General features: G+C 45.0%; 1 protein-coding gene across 3 annotated transcripts in view; it reads right to left on the bottom strand.

Moving 5' to 3' along the window:
- Nucleotides 1–16,909, bottom strand: part of IFT122 (intraflagellar transport 122) — a 71,960-nt gene that overhangs the window by 24,956 nt on the left and 30,095 nt on the right. For all 3 annotated transcript variants that reach the window (XM_049641015.1, XM_049641016.1, XM_049641017.1), the window contains 6 exons: nt 16,442–16,644; nt 15,039–15,176; nt 13,293–13,457; nt 10,490–10,687; nt 5,546–5,686; nt 1,476–1,529 (listed from right to left, as the gene is read on the bottom strand). In XM_049641015.1, the coding sequence (XP_049496972.1) occupies nt 1,476–1,529; nt 5,546–5,686; nt 10,490–10,687; nt 13,293–13,457; nt 15,039–15,176; nt 16,442–16,644 (899 nt within the window). The remainder of the gene's footprint in view (nt 1–1,475; nt 1,530–5,545; nt 5,687–10,489; nt 10,688–13,292; nt 13,458–15,038; nt 15,177–16,441; nt 16,645–16,909) is intronic.

Genomic DNA, 16,909 nt, shown 5'->3' with positions numbered 1-16,909 from the left:
CTCAGAGCCTGAATCCTGCTTCAGATTCTGTGTCTTCTTCTCGCTCTCTGCCCCTCCCCCATTCGTGCACTGTCTCACTCTGTCTCTCAAAAATAAATACATGTAGAAAAAAAAGAAAAAAAAAAGGTAGCTTGAGCTTGGGAATTAGAACTGGCTTTGAATTCCAACCAAGCTTTTGCCTCTGGACCCTTGGGGATGTGGCATAGGATTTCTGAGCCTTAGTTTCATTATTTATCAAACAGGGATAAGAACAATATCTGCTTCGTTAAGTCACTGTGAGGATTTAAAATGCAGCTGACCCTTGAGCAACAGGGGTGTTAAGGGCACTGACCCCCTCACAGCTGAAAACTGAGGTATAATTTTTGACTCTCCTAATTTTAACTACTAATAGCAGTTAGTCTCCTGTTGACTGGATGCCTTACTCACAACATAAATAGTTAATTAACACATACTTTATAGGTTGCATATATTATATACCATATTCTTATGGCAAAGTAAGCTAGAGAAAAGGAAATGTCATTAAGAAAATCATAAGGAAAATACGTTAACAGTTACTGTACTATATTTACTGAAAAGAAAATCCACATATAAGTGAACCCATGCAGTTCAAACCCGTGTTGTTCAAGGCTCAGCTGTAGTATACACATTGATCGTGCATGGGGCCCAGAGCAGGCACTCAACAAGTGGCAACTATCATTAGGCTTAGCAGTCTGTGAGCTCCCACAGGCCTCTCTTCCACTCAGCTCTTTGCCCACTGGGCTCAACACAAGGCTTGGCCCATGACAGGTGTTTATTATGCTGAACTGAATCACAAGGACAAGACATTTGCTGATTTCCTCACTACTTCCATATGGGAATTCAAATGTATCTCACATTCCCCTAGCCTCACAATAAATCTGTTCAGGAGAAAAAATATGTACGCCTTTTTACAGACAGTCACAGGAATTAAGAGTATTGTCTACTGCTACCCAGCAAATGGAACCCATAGAACAAGCCTTTTTTGCCCACCCCACTACACTGGCTCCCTCCCCAGGTCCCATTGCTGTGGATGGGGCGTAGCTCATGTGAGTTTGGAAAATGACTCCTGTACTGGCACATTGTTGAGCCCTACAGGATGGTAACCACCTAACAACCACTACAAGGATGAAAACCAGTTACTAAGAACCTATTTAATCCTCCTAGCAACCCTGGGAAAACAGCCCATTTCACAGATAGAAAACAAAGCTCAGAGAGATTAGGAACCCACCTGCCTTACCCCACTACCAAGTGACAAATGGCATTCCTTGCTCCCATGTGCTGTCTCCCTGCCCCCACAGCATTCTGTTCCCCCAGGCCAAGGCTATGGCCCAAATACCCAGACACCAGTAGGCTCTATTTGTGTGCCCTTAACGTTCTCGCCTGCTAGAATAGCTCCCTATAAGCCATTGACTGCGAGTCTGTGCTTTCTTGAGAAGGAAGAACATTTTGTCATTTACCTCAATGCTGTTGATGAGCTCTAAATATCGGAGGTCTTGTACTCTGGTGAAGGCCTACAGGGGAAGAAATAAAAGAATGAAATCAACTGCCCTCTGGGCTTCAAAAGTGGGTGATTGGCTGGGGGTGGGAAGTCAAGCATTAGAAAGTGAGCCAGTAACGAGGGAAAAGAAGCAAGCATTGATTAATCGCCATGTGTTCAGGAGGGTTATACCACCCAGTGAGGCACGGCTTTATCCCTGGGATTAGTCCACACAAAGAACAGCAAAGAAGTCTCGGTTGCATCAATCACTTTGGGATTAGTTAAAACAAAACTATGATACTGCAGTCTGTGATGGTGCGTGCTTGGAGAAATCTCTATGCAAAAGAAAAGAACAGGGCGGTCTGATACTCTGAGGCAGTGGCATTGGAGTGGGAGTGGGGAAGGTGTACTGACTGAAGAGACACTGCTATGCGTCTAGATGACTGGGACGGAAAGTGGGAGACAGCTAAGCTTACCAACTGTGCATAAACACAGGGCACCCAAAGTCCACAGTACTGGCACAGAGGAGGAGGAAGGGGGGGGGGGGGGGGGGGGGGGGGTGGGAGGAGAAAGTTAAGAAGGAATAAAAATGGTTTCTAGATGGGAGGGGGACGTTAGGGAATAAATCACTCCAAGTTCCTGGAAGGCAAACTCTTATGTAAATCCTAAAAGTGTAGCTCTCGCCTTCCACTCACAGTAAACCCAGAGACTTTAACCCATAGGTTGCTAGAAGTTTCTAGGCAGCCTTCCTCAGGAAGATTGGTGTTAGGTAATTTTTTTTTCCTGCCTTCTGATTCTGCAAGGGGTTTAGAGAGGAACCTGACCCATCATGTCAGGCTGATCTTCAGGTGGCTTTGCTGTCAACATTTCTACCCAGGTGTGCTGCTTTACACTGTCCCATTTGAAATGGACTGAGATACACCTAGATGAGACAGCAGGTCCAGGAGTCCTTTGAATATGAAATGCGGAAGAAACACCCTGACCACTTGCAACCTCTACTTTGCTGCATGATGCCCTCCATCCTAAAAAGACTTGGGGAAATGATCAAGTCATCTGGCCTCTGGTTGCCTCGCAGATGATCACAATGTGACTTCATCTTTTCATCCTGCAGGGCTACGCATCCTATCAGGGACTGAGGATCCAGAGGTGAATGTGACCTGTACCCCTCCCCATTTCACTGGTCCATACTCTAAAAGGAGAGGCAAGCAGATTAAACAGATCATCAAATCTCTGTGAGCTAGGAGCTATACAAGTATGAACTAGATACTCTAGAGAAAACAGATTCACTGTCTGAGCATGGGCAGTGGCAGGAGGCAGGATTAAGAAGAGTATCACAGAGTAGGAACCTGGCAAATGGGTATTCTTGAAGAGGAATTCTTTGAAAGGATAAAGTAGGCATCACATGAGCAAAGGAGCACCAAGAGTTCTTGTGTTCCTCACTGGAGATCTTATAAGCTCTCTTCTGGATCAGGGCTTCCTTAAAACCATAGGAAAGGGGAAAACCTGGAATGTCCACAAAGGGGCAGAGAGGAAAGAGGGAGCATTCCAGGTCTCAGTCCTAGCTCTGAGACTTTCCAGCTGGGGGCCCCTGAACTTCTTCCTTGCCTCTAGGCTCCCAAGTCTGCCTTATGGAAAGGGGCAAACTAGCGATGTCTTCTCCAAGGTTTTCTAGCTCTGCTCTGCTAGGATTCTAGGATTTGCCACCTTGAGAAATCTGCTTCAGAGTTCCTTCGACCCTAACACATTCTATAGAGTCAGAGGTGCCCTGGTCTGAGTGGTCAGAGTCACAAGGCCCGTGAATAACCTCAGAAGAGGGAAGGAAGCATGGGAACCGGGAAGCATCTGCAGTTCTGCTCAAGGCAGCAGTCCCCGGTGCTAAACAGCTCTCCTCTGCCATCTAGTGAGGGCACTACTTTATCTCCCGCACCACCCTCCACCTCCTGTTTGCTTGAGTGAGTTGGCAAAGCATAAAAAGAAAGGCTGGGGATTCGGGATTTGGATAAAATGGTCAAGCTCAAGTCTATGGTCAAAATCTTGTGGGTTTAATAATTTCTATTTCCAGGAAGTGTTTGGGGAATACAAGCTTGGGATTAGTGTTAAACAAATGATGGTTCATTCCAGCTTTGTTTTGATCCATTTAAACATTTGCTGAGCACCTAACCCCATGCTAGGCAGTGTTGGCTGAACTAAAATGAGGTAGGTGTTTAGTTCTTGGGTATGAGGAGATGACAATCTATATGGAAGACTTTAAATTTCATTCCAGGCTAGGGGGACTTGGATGGCTCATTCAGTTAAGTGTCCAACTTCAGCCATAATTAAGGTCACGATCTCCTGGTTCATGAGTTCAGGCTCATGTGCTAACAGCTGAGAGCCTAGAGCCTGGAGCCTGCTTCAGGCTCTATTCTGTCTCCCTTTCTCTCTGCCCCTCCCCCGCTTACTCTCTGTCTCTCTCTCTCAAAAATAAACAAACATTTAAAAAAATTTAAATTTCATTCCAGGCTGAAAACAAAACATAGTCTAGGAATACTTTGTTATTCTTCATCCCTCCTGGTATTTTGGCAGGGAGGTTTGGGTGGGGGGGGGGAGGTGGGGATGGGGGACAGGAGAAGGAAGCTCCCTCCATAAGAATGTTTCCTCCTGCCTCTGAATTCTTAAAGCCCTCCTCTATTACCAGTTTTCTGACACTTAGTAGATCTAAAAACATAACATAATTAAATAACAGAAATTTTACTTATTTTAATAACAGCTAGCATTTGTATAACCATTGCTAGTTCTAGAAGCCCTTTTACAATGTGGTAGGTAAGCCTAAGGACCCTGTGTCAGGAGGGCAGGGCAGCTAGTGCATTCACCATCCCCACTGCAGACATGGGAGGATGGAGTCTCTGAGAGAAGCAGCTAGCACAGGGCCATCCAGTCTATATATAGCAGAGCTGGTATCTGGCCTCAGATCCTCTCTCCTTTCATGCCTAGAAGTCTGGACCCAACACAGGGCAAGCATCACATATTCCTGTAATTCCTTCCCTGAATGCTCAGTAATATGGACAAAGGAGTATTTGATTAATTGGCTATGGAAAGATAAAGAGGGAAGGGAGGAGTAGGGGAAAGGGAGTTGAAGGCCATTCCTTCTCCCCACATCAGGTTCCAGATGAAAACCCAATTCAGACAGAGCTGGGCTTTTTCTGATGTGTAGAAAGGGGTCAAATGTTGTCAGCCAGTTTCTGTAGCTTTAATATACTGGCCAGTAAATGACACCATGAATCAAGGTCATGAAGGTATGTGGGGAGTAACACTGCTGTCAGAATCAGAGAGCTTGACCATCTCTTCACCATACCTAGTAGAGTACCATGAAAAATAGCATTGTGTAATTAATGGCTAATACCAATAAGTATTACACCAATAACAAAACACCAATAATAAAAACTACCTTTGGGGGGCCTGGGTGGCTCAGTCAGTTGAGCATCCAACTCTTAATTTCAGCTCAGATCATCATCCCAGGGTCATGGGATCAAGCCCTGCATTGGGCTCCATGCTGGGTGTGGGGCCTGCTTAAGATATTCTCATTCTCTCTCTCCCTCTCTCTCTCTCTCTCTCTCTCTCTCTCTCTCCCCCCCCGCCCCTCCCCCACTCATCTGTGCTCTCTCTAAAATTAAAAAAAATTTTTTTTAAAGCTACCCTTTAGTATGTCCCTATTATTGTGCTAGGCTTTCAGCTAGGTGCTTTACATAAATGATAGCTAATAAGAGTGACAGCTAAAATCTATCCGGTATTTCTCCTATATCTGGCCTTACAGACATTATCACATTAGACCCTTTGAACTTTGTGAGGATGAAGCCAATCACCACCCTATTTTTAGAAACAAACAACCTTAGAAATGAGTTACTTGCCCAGACCCAGTTAGGAGATAGCTGAGCTGAGATCTGAACACAGGTCAGCCTATCTCCAGAGCTCTCTACTGTATGCATCTGCCTCTCCATATGTTACCTGGACTCACTTTTACCTCAAGGGACCCTCCAAGGGTCAGATTCTAGCTCATGCTGACTAGATGCTTACCTTCTTTGCTGTTTCAAACTCTAATCCTTCTAAAGCTTCCATGGCCAGCTCATGCCAATCAGTGTCTGTCACACCCAAGCAAGCAATCTGGTAGGCTTCTTTGAACATTTTCCTATCCAGGTACTGGTACATTGGAGCAGACTGCAGGATTTCATCAAAAAGAAAGAAGACTGAGACAATGGAAAGAATCAGATTCATACAAAGCCTGACTCCAGATGTGTGCACTGACTTAATTACAAATGCCTATAGAGGAATACTATAAGGAGTAATCAGTACCCTTGTCACCCCAAATGCCTTCCATTTGTCACTCCTTTTCATAGCCAAATAATTGTGTTCAGCAGCACAAACTTCTTGCTTATCCTTCCCTCCACCACTAGCTTTCCCCACCTCCAGGTCTGTTTTACCACAAGGTATCACCCTCATCTAGAATGCCCTTGTTCCTCTTCACCCACTGGAAAGTACCTATTTGGCTTTGAGGGTCCTGTTAAAATGTCACCTCTTCTGGAAAGTCTTTGCTGACCCCTCAAGGAAAGGAGTCTGAGCTTTCTCTGCCCTTTATCCAGAAGTCAGTTGTGTTATAATGACAAGCCCCTCTCCTCCACAAGTCTGGGGACAACCCCTGAAGGCACTGGTGGGCTTGTACTCACCTCCCCCAGCAGGCCTTCAGTCTCTGTTTGGTGGAGGAAGGAACAACGTTACTGTGAGGAAGGGGTCTGAGATGATCTCTTACAAAGAGGGCCAAGAAACCAGCTTACCCAAGAAAGGTAAGTGATTTGTTCCAGGTTACCTGGGAAGGCTGGGAACCTTCCTGCCATCCCTCCTCCCAGACGGGGCTGCCTCACTGTGATACCTGTGAATGGTTCCTAATAATTTCTCTTCTTAGGTTTACACATTGCTTTTGCATCTGTCCCAACAGGTCTGTGTTGCAGGTTATTATCACTCTCTGATTACAGTCTGAGGACACATAAGTGGCACAAGGAAAACAAAAGGAAGAGCACTTTCCTGGCTCTTGGATGTGGGGTACATGAATGTGTGCACACAAGAACAAGTCTGAGCTGGATCTGGCGTCCTGAATAAGAAGGCCCTGCCCTTGTTTTAAGCCAGTGTGCTGAAGGGAACTGAATCTCTCTGGGGCAGTAGAGATCAATCAGCCAGTACCTCATGCTAATGGTTCTCAAATGTGGAGCTGGAAGTGCTGTTTTCTCCATTTGGGGCCTTTATCTTTGAACTTTCCTGTCTCATTTTTTAGCTTCAGAGTTAAAGCTTTTTTTTTTTTTTTTCTTTTTCTTTGTAAGCCATTCTGCCCTCTGACAGCAAGATGTGGCTGTTTAGGAGTGCTCATCTTTTCTATCATACCATTCCGTCTACCTTTCCTTCCTTTAGAGGGGTAAAGGGGTACGGACAGGGGAGCAGCTGAGCCAGAAGCCAGGCCTGGCTCAGTCACATCCTAGCTGGGTGCTTTTTTGGGTAAACTGATTAACTTCTGTTTAGATGCCCTGCCCAGCTCACAGACTACTATGGGCAAACAGGACATGATCAGTACATCCACTGTATTTTCTCAGCACCAGCTCCTCGCCATCTCCCCAACTCTCCAGACTTGTTCCTACCTCTATCTTTCTCTCTGAAACACCCTTGCTGCTCCTCTCTATGTTCCCAGACCTTTCAGGGCTCAGATCAAGTGTCACCACCTCTTGGAAGCTTTCCACACTCCCTGTGCACAATGAGCTTTCCTTTCTAAACTCCTTAGTGAGCACCCTGTTCCAATTTAGTTCTGTTTCATAGCATTTGTACTTTAAGATTGCTAATAACAATAACAATAGGAACTGGGCCAGACAAAACCCATAAAACAGGTATATTAACCCCACTGCATAGAAAGTGAGGCTCCAAAGAGTGAAAGGAGTTGCTCAAGATCCCAGCTGGTTCGGGCAGCAAAGTCAGAACTCAAAGCCAGTGTTCTTTCCCCTAAACTGCACACTTCTCACCATGTTGAATACCCCATGAGGACACAACAGGCACATGAGAATCGAGGAGACGATGAATGATTAACATTCGGGCTTGCTTGGGAAGTACAATCTGAGAGTGGGAATTTTAAAAATATCCTAACTGAACAAATGCCCTCTGAGTTCTACTTTATCTCACTATTGCATTCCAAGCATGAAGTCACCACTCACCCCAAGAAGCCTGACAAGGGCTTGCCGCCCTACTTGGCAGCACTAACAAACCAGTTCTTGCACAAGATGATGTAAATTTCGAAAGGAAACCAGAAATCCCCAGAGTGGTCTGATGCTTTCTCCCTCCTTTCTAGGCCAAAACCACAGGATGGCTGGAGGCAGAGGCAACAGATAAATAGCCTTTGTCTTGAGGCTGCCTTTCCTAACCCTTGGCAGTTCTGACCTGCTGCATCAGCAGGATGGCCTTGGTGAAGCCATGGGGGGCTGGGGGGGGGGTGAGGGAGGGATGACTCTGACTTCTGAATCTTAAGGGCTTGGCAGAGGAAGCCCCAGGCCCCCCTTTTGGCTCTTCTTGGTCAGCCAAAGTCAGGGAGCAGCAAACTGCATTTATCTTTGAGGTTGGGATGGCAGTCTTGGGAGAAAAACTTTCAGTCAACATAGTGTGTTTGGCATGATTAAGAAAGACTAGGTTTCTGGTGGATGCGGTGCATGGATCTGGGATGGGGGGCAGATGAGGACTATTAGGAAACAGTCCAATAGGGGCTATTCTTGCCCCTCCTCCTGACGCCACTTCCACCCACCTCTCTCCTTCCTTTCTTTCTCTTTCCTTTACCTCAAATCTGAATTCCATTAATGTTTACCAAATAACTGCTCTGTGCCAGGCACTAATAATTTCTGCATAATGAGTAGCAAGGGTATCAACAACTTAGAGGAAGAAGTGGACTCCAGCCCCACCCTTTGTAAGAAGCCAGGCCAGGATTTTGGTGACTATAAAGGTGGGGAGATCTTGGCCAGGCTGAGGACATAGAATCTCACTGTCCTGCCAGCCCTTTGACCATCCTCTGAAGCCCCTCAATAAAATGGTATCATGCCCTCCACCCTCACCCAAAAAAAAAAAGAAGTTGAGCCGGGGACAGTGAGTAGGGCACGTGTGTGTGGAGGGCAAACACAGACTGATGCAGTCTCTCTGAATGGCAATCTAGAAATGTGTCTAAAAATCTTTCAAATGTATGTGGCGTTTTACCTAGCAATTTGACTTCAAGGAATTCATACTGAAGAGTTAAGTTGGGACAGGTACAAAGACTTAGCAAGAAAGATGCTATCAACAATAGCAAAAAAGCTGTAAGCAGTGTAAATGTCCAACAAAAGATAGTGGCTGTGTAAGATGTGGAAGGAACATCCATGTGATAGGACAAAAAGCAGTCATTAAAAACAATGTGGGGGTGGGGACAGTAGGGAGGCAGGAATGGTTATAACAAAAGGGCAGCCCATGGGGCACCTGGGTGGCTCAGTCAGTTAAGCATCTGAGTTCGGCTCAGGTCATGATCTCACAGTTTGTGACTTGGAGCCCTGCACCAGACTCTGTGCTGACAGCTTGCAACCTATAGCCTGCTTCAGATTCTGTGTCTCCCTCTCTCTCTGCCCCTCCCCCACTCGTGTTCTGTCTCTCTCTCCTTCAAAAATAAATAAACATTAAAAAAAAAAAAAAGAAAGAAAAGGCAGTCCAACATTAGAGATCTCATGGGTTGGTGGTGGGAGACACATGAACCTATCCAGGTAATACATGTGTACTATAGTTTTGCAGACTGCTACCAGTGGGGAAACTGGGCAAGTTGTACAAGGGATCTCTGTATGGTTTCTTATAACCATAAGTAAATCTACAGTCATCTTAGTATTTTAAAAATGCTAGGAAAGTATATTTATTGATGTGGAGCCATGTTTCCAGTAGACTGCTGAGAGAAAAAGCCACACTGCTAGCTGACAGGCAATAATTCATATAGTGATGGGCCGGCAATATGTAAATGTTAGGTTAAATTGGAAGATAATGATAAAGGAAGATGACTAAAAATCTCTCTCTTTTATAGTCCACATTCAGTAAAGGAAGAACAGCAAATCTGAGGTTTCATCGATTAGATTTATAATATTTACAGTAGATTCCACTTTTGTTTACAATGTTCATATAAAATTATATACTCCTAATTGTATGTCCTGCATATATGACATATACATATAGAAAAAGCCTGGGTGGATATGTTCTAAGACGTTTAAGAGTGATTCTCTTGAGGATGGGATTCTGAGAGCTAAGTCTTTCCTTCATGCTTGCCTCTATTTTAGGGCATTTCTACAATGGGCATGATTCACTCACAGAGCAGACAGGCAGCCTGGACAGCTGGGATTAGGCCAGACCAGACTTAGGTTGTCAATCTCTGCCCTCCTGTGTTTCTGTCCTCCTGTTTGTGGCTCCAGGTCCCCATTTCTGTTCTGGCCTCCTCCTAGTTTGAGAGACTTGTGCATAGTCCCATGCTCCCTTCTTGGCTCACACACCTCAGCGCCCCGCCCCTCCATCCGACCCACATTTTCTTTCCCTCACACACACTACCATGCTCACACATCTGCGCATATACCCAGCTAGACTCCCAGCTTTGCTGGCTTGCTCCCCTCTGCCCCATGCACGGCCCTCAGTGAAACAGACTCTGTCTGCAGACAGACAACCCTGAATACCCCTCCCTGTCCCAACCAGGAAAGGGAGACCAGAAAGAATTGGAGGCTCAATAGGGTGGAGCTGTTTGTCCAAAGACACACAGGTTGTATAAGGTAGAGACAGAGTTTCAGGTTCTCGTCCAGAGTACCTTCCATGACATCATAACTGCAACTCCTCTCTCTTCCCTCTCTCCTCACCATCCATCCCCCACCCAATACACAAATGCGTAGCCTGGCTTCCTGGGTCTTGTCTGCCCTGCCACGGCTGAGAGCTGACAAGCACCCTGGTTACCTGTGGCACCTCCACGGCCGACATGGAGAAGACATGGAGGCAGAAGATCTTGGAGCCATGGTAACCAACCACAAAGCCCTGTAGCTTCTGCTGGTGCACAGGGAAGGTGCTGGCTTTGATGTTAAGGTAGCCTCCTCCCGAGAAGCAGAGCATGTCCTCACACTGGGTGTTCCAGGCCACGCTGTTGGCATTTGGCTCCTGAAGAACAGGAATAGTAAGGATCCTTTGACAACCACCCTGGCCTTTGCCACCATTCCTGCATTCAGCTAGGCACTTTTTAAAGCCTGAATCAAACTAAATTGCTAAGAGTGGGATGGGGGAAAAGGGAGGAAAAGGGAAGCAGAAGAAAAGGATAGAAGCATAGAAGCAAAATCGTCTATGCCTCTATGCACTTGTTTATGTTGGAATTTTTTTAATAAACAAGCATTACTTTTGAAAAAAAAGTATTATTATCCCAAATATTAATCATTACCTACTGAGAGAATGAGCAAAGTGGCTTTACTTCTGTTACAGAATGAGTACACACAGCTATACACAGATTTAAAGGGATATGTTCCAGGGCTCCTGGGTGGCTCAGTCAGTTGAGCATCGGACTCTTGATTTCAGCTCATGTCATGATTCCACAGTCATGGGATTGAGCCCTGCGTCAGGCTCCATGCTAAGCATGGAACCTGCTTGGGGTTCTCTCTCCCTCTCTCTCTCTCTCTCTCTCTCTCTCTCTCTCTCTCTTTCCCTTCCTCTTTCCCTCTCTCCCTCTCCCCAACCCACATGTGCACCTGCTTTCTCTCTCTCTAAAATAAAACAAACAAGCAAGGGTGCCTGGGTGACTCAATTGCTTGAGGGCCTGACTCTTGACTTCAGCTCAGGTCATGATCTCACAGTCATGATCCTGTGGTCATGAGATAGAGCGTTGCGTTGGGCTCCACACTGAGTGTGGCACCTGCTTAAGATTCTCTCTCTCCCTCTCCCTGCCCCTTTCCAGTGTGTGTGTGCTCTCTAACTCTAAGTAAAAACAAAAATAAAACAAGCAAACAAAAATAAATAAAAGGATATGTTTCAAAGAATTAACAGTGATTGTTTTGGGGTGGGTGGAATTGTGGGTGCTTTTTCATTTGTTATGTTTTTTGTTTGCCTGAAATTCTCTTTTGATCATAAACATCTATTATTTTTTATAATAAGGAAAAAAACTTATTTTTACATTATAAAATAATATATCATCTCTGCATTTACAATTCTCATGCTGTAGAAATACAGTCACCCTGGGGGGCACTCCCTCTCCTATACGTTTTCTGCTTAGCAATGGAGCCCCAGGGAGCAGATGTTCATACCTTTCTGCCTAGAATCTTTTACAATGTCTGAATCTTTTATAATGAGCATGGATTACTTTTATACTAAGCAAAAACAATAGAGCTGTTTTAATTTTCAGGGGGCAGGGGCAGTGGAGAGAAAAAAAGATAGTTGGGAATGCTTATATCTCCTGACAAGGTCTGAGAATTACCCTCCCTAGCTACTACAGAACCTTCAGTGGAGATGGGGAAGGACACACACCCTTCCATTCCTATATGGTTCTAGGCTCAGACACAGATTCACAACTGGAGGCCTGCTAACCTACCTACAGGAGTTAGTGTTGAGGCTGAAGAGAGGAAAAGTAACATTTAGGGCCATGTTTTGTAAGGCACTGAGCTACTTACTGTAGTCTCTTGTTTAGTACTGTAACAATTCTGTGAGGGGGCAATTACAAGTTCAATTTCAGAGAGAATAAAAAATTCAGGTTCAATGAACTGTGCTAACTTGCTTGAGATCACACTGTAAGTGGTGAGGGTAGGACTGGAGCCCAAGTCTGTCTGAAGACAAAGCCTATGCTCTTTCTTTCCCCTTAACCACTCTGCCTCCACAGTGATATAAATGAGTTGTTATCTACTGGAACCACCTTGGGCTAGCAGTAGCCAGGTGGCCCCTTCTAACTGACTGAGGCAGCTCCCTACACTCTAACATCCCTCTGTCCTGCTGATTCTGCTCCCAGGGACAAAGAAGAGCCCTGAGAAGGGGACCTCAATCTGCCAATTAACACTGGGAGACTTGAGGCTGAAGAAGCCAGTCAGCTTTAGGGGAAGCTTGCTTCAGGCAAATGGGCCCTGACCTCTTATAAAGCCCTATACAGGCAAAGAGTGGCACTGAGTCTGGCAGAATGCCAGCCAGGTGGTGGGCATGAAGCCTTTGGGCTCTCTTCTCCAGTGACACACTTCCACCGGCCACAGGACCAAATGGTATGTAAACAATGCCTATGCCCCCAAACAGTTCACATTTTGCTGGCTCTTATAGCATCTTTGTGAAATAAATAGAATGCCTTCCCTTCTTTCAGATGACAAAACTTGTCCTATTTCTTTACTACGTCTTAGGTCACTCATAGATACAGGCATATCTCCAATAGGTGAGAAGCCCTTTTGCAAAAGAATCATCATCTCATTGAACAATACACTGAGACCCTATCACATGCCCCACTGATATTTATTATTATTTCTTTACTGTTCACAGAAAGAAAAGTGTTACTTGCTCATCTTATCTGTGAGGAAACCAAAGTTCAAAGAGACTTTTTCCAGCTCCTGCAGCTCATGTGTGGGAGGGGGTGGGCTGTGCCCTGGGGCCACTTGGGCTCTGCACCCCTGCTCAAAGCCTATACCCCTCCATGTCACCACTCCTCCCAGAGATCTGCCTGGGAGCCAGAGCGTGAGCACCTCCTGCAGGAACTAGGAAGCTAAAAAAGAAGTCAAAGGACCATGTCATGGAAACTCTGGGATTTCACCTGAAAAAGCAACTCTTTGGTATGGATGTCATACACCAGGCACATGTCATTTTCATCCACCACGGCCAGCTTCTTACGGGAGGCACTCATGTCCAAACAGCGCACAGCTGTGGCCTGCTTTAGCAAGACGATGGCAAAGAGATTGTCCACAAAGATCTTTAGGATCTGGCAAAATTTCAGAGAGAAAAAAAAAAAGTGAGTTACCATGGCAACAAGACTCTGGAACTCTGCCAGGTATTGGAATCCCATGTGTTCTACAAGAACAACTCCCACTAACTTCAACAGAGGCTCTGTGCAGAGAAAAGAACTCATCAAAAGAAGGGAGCGGGGACTTATCCTTAGGAAACCAGAAGTACAGTTCCTCAGAGGTTGCCAAAGTAATGACAAGCCCCAAGATGCAAGAAACTCTCTTAAATGTCTGCTTGACGGGGATTTGTTAATAACACTACCCAAACTTCAGAGTTGGGAGATCTGAGTCACACTAACACAGGAAGAGGCTACTTTATTTATTTTATTTTTTTAATGTTTTATTTTTTATTTTTGAGACAGAGAGAGACAGAGCATGAACGGGGAAGGGTCAGAGAGAGAGAGACACACAGAATCTGAAGCAGGCTTGAGACTCTGAGCTGTCAGCATAGAGCCTGACGCAGGGCTCGAACTCACGAATCGTGAGATCATGACCTGAGCCGAAGCCGGACGCTTAATGATTGAGCCACCTAGGCGCCCCAGGAAGAGGCTACTTTAAACACTGACAAGACATCTGGTGTAACTACAGCAAAATAATGATGATGATGATGATGATGATGATAAGGATGATGACAGCTATCAGTTATTGACTATTTTTGACAGCCTTATGCAACATGAAGCATTATCCTGATTTGTAAAACCTCAGTCTCAGAGTGGCAATGAGACCTGCCTAGGGTCATACAGCCAGTAAGCAGCTAAGCACAAACATGACCCCAGGTTGACCTGCCCCCAAAATCCATGTTCTCAGGTCTCACAATGGAAGTGACAGCTGACCGTGAGAAAGAAGCAGACTTTCCACCCTTTGGTATTGCTACCCTGCAGCCCGCACTAATTCATACTTCATGACTTCTGTCCCCAGGAAAGGCCTGATAAGCCTCAGCCACAAGCCATCTGCTAGACAGCTTGGCTCTCAGGCTAATGCGGTTATATTTTCACTTTCAAATTTCCATGTAGCCCACTTAGAACTTTTCTTATTTTGAGCAAAGAACACACACACAAATCTGTTTAACTTTGTATAACCTAGATTTTCCACATCTATATGAGCAAAGGGCCCAGTTTTCTTACAATATCTAGTAATAATTGCCTGAAGACCAGTACCCTCTAAGACACAAGCTGAAACTCACTGCCTTAATCCATTCATTGCCCTAATAGGGATCTCACCTAAGAATGAGCTATGCCTCCCTCCTTAGCAAGCCACTGAAACTGCACCTCTAACAAATCTCCCACCTTCTGGATGCCCTTAAACCCACTAATCCACTCTACAGGCAGCCCAGAGGCCACAGTGCCAACCCTGCCAGGATGCGCATGCTAGAAGTCTTTGGCCTGAAGCTGTTCTCAAAACATGAAAATCTGGGTTGCCCTCCAATGTGCCTATGGCAAATGTGGGGTGGGGGACACCCTTTTTCCTGCCCCAAGAAACCATTCAGGGTCGTAATGAGACTGGTCCCTGTGTCGGTACACAGATTATCAGCCTGATGGGAGACACATGAGAACACTCACCTGTCCATTCTTCAGGCCTACTAACAGACCTTCCCTTCCTGGAGGGCCACCAATCACCTTGATATAGCGAATAAGAGACTCCATCTGCCACTCCCGCTCCTTCACTCCACTGAAGGACAGGCACTGTAGCCGTTTCTCCTAGAAAGCAAACCCAGTTCTGCATGGATATTTGACAGAGTAAGTGTTCCCAGCCCTCCCCAGGAGGTGTTCCTGCATGTGAGGGATGAAAAATACCTCAGGGTCTATTGGATCTAGTCCCCATGACTGGCATTGTTCGTTAATCCTTCACACAGCCTTCACCACAGAGCCCAGCTCAGCCTCACATCTTCTGTGCAGACCTCTAGGCAGCCACAGCCAAAGGCAGCATCCAAAAGCATATCTTTTTGCCACATCTATCCTATAACTTGTTGCACCTCAAAACTGCTTTTAGTTCTAGACATAAGAGAGATTTTAATTGTATTTTACATACAGTGGTTTTTAAGTTTATTTATTTTGAGAGAGACACAGTGTGAGTTGAGGAGGGGCAGAGAGAGAGGGAGAGAGGCAGAGAGAGAGAGAGAGAGAGAGGGAGAGGGAGAGGGAGAGGGGGAGGGAGGGAAGGAGGGAGGGAGGAAGGGAGGGAGGGAGAGAGAGAGAGAGAAAGAGAGAGAGAGAGAGAGAGAGAGAGAGAGAGAGAATCCCAAGCAGGTTCTATGCTGTCAGCACAGAGCCTGATGCAGGGCTTGAACCCACAAAGCTGTGAGATCATGACCTGAGCCAAAACCAAGAGTCAGACACTTAACTGACTGAGCCACCCAGGTGCCCATACATACAGTGATTGCTAAAGGATTTCTTAAAACTTTATCACTTCCAACAGGCCTACTTTTATGAATCCAAATCTACCTCTACTTCCAAGAAAGATGCTGGGCTGGCCTTATCTCAAAGTCTTTCCAAACTTCTCCTGGCATTGACTTAGACATTTTCTAGGAAGCTCTAAGTTGAAAAATTTTTTTCTGTGAAAAAAATCTCTCAAAAAGTAAAACTTCCTTTACTATTTTTGACTTGATATCATAAATATTTTTGTTTAACAGATAGTAAAATATACATGTAATATATATATTACATATATTTACCAAAAAATTGATCATTTCTATCAGTATATGCTTTAAGTCATTAAAATATGTATGATCCTAGTATAACAAAGTGCTTTGCAATACAAAAAGGTATTTTCCTAGTTATGGTCCATGACTTTCCGGTAGAGTCCAACTCCTCTAGATGTCAATAAAATGAAAGCAATGAACAGCTACTGAGTTTGAGGGAAAGGGACTTTCTTGGTGTCCAACTTTAAAACAATGAGTTGGGTACCCTATCCTTAGAGGAAACATGAAGAAGATTCAGCCCGATTCCTCCAACCTGGTGCCCACCTGGCAGAGGATGATGTGATCGGCACACACCACCAGGAGGTTGCATTCAAACTTCTTGACAATCCTCTCCTTCACCCGATAATGCATGTCTGACGAGTCGTCTGAATATAACTCATAGATGAGGATTTTCTCTGGCAGTTGGATAGCTAATCGATTTTTGTAGATGGCAATTTTCTTGACAAGCTCTTTGCATTTAATCCGAACTGTCAAAGAAAAAAAAAATTCCAGCTCTAGCATGACGTTAAGTAAGGTAGAAGGCAGAGAAATTAAAAGCTATCATTTAATGGCAATTAAAGGAGACACTTTCATCAAAAAAAAAAAAATCTTTACAGACTGTCTAATATGTACAATCAGCTCTACTAAATATGGGAATCCAAAATCGTATACAATCTTTGTGGTCCAAAGCTTACACCTGAGTACGGAAAGTAAAATTCTTAGCATTACCATCACTTACTGAATATAAGTTTA

Source organism: Panthera uncia, chromosome A2, assembly GCF_023721935.1.
Source record: "Panthera uncia isolate 11264 chromosome A2, Puncia_PCG_1.0, whole genome shotgun sequence".
Taxonomy (NCBI): Eukaryota; Metazoa; Chordata; class Mammalia; order Carnivora; family Felidae; genus Panthera; species Panthera uncia.
The sequence above is the reverse complement of the archived record's forward strand: the minus strand, read 5'-3'. Positions and strand labels throughout refer to the sequence as shown.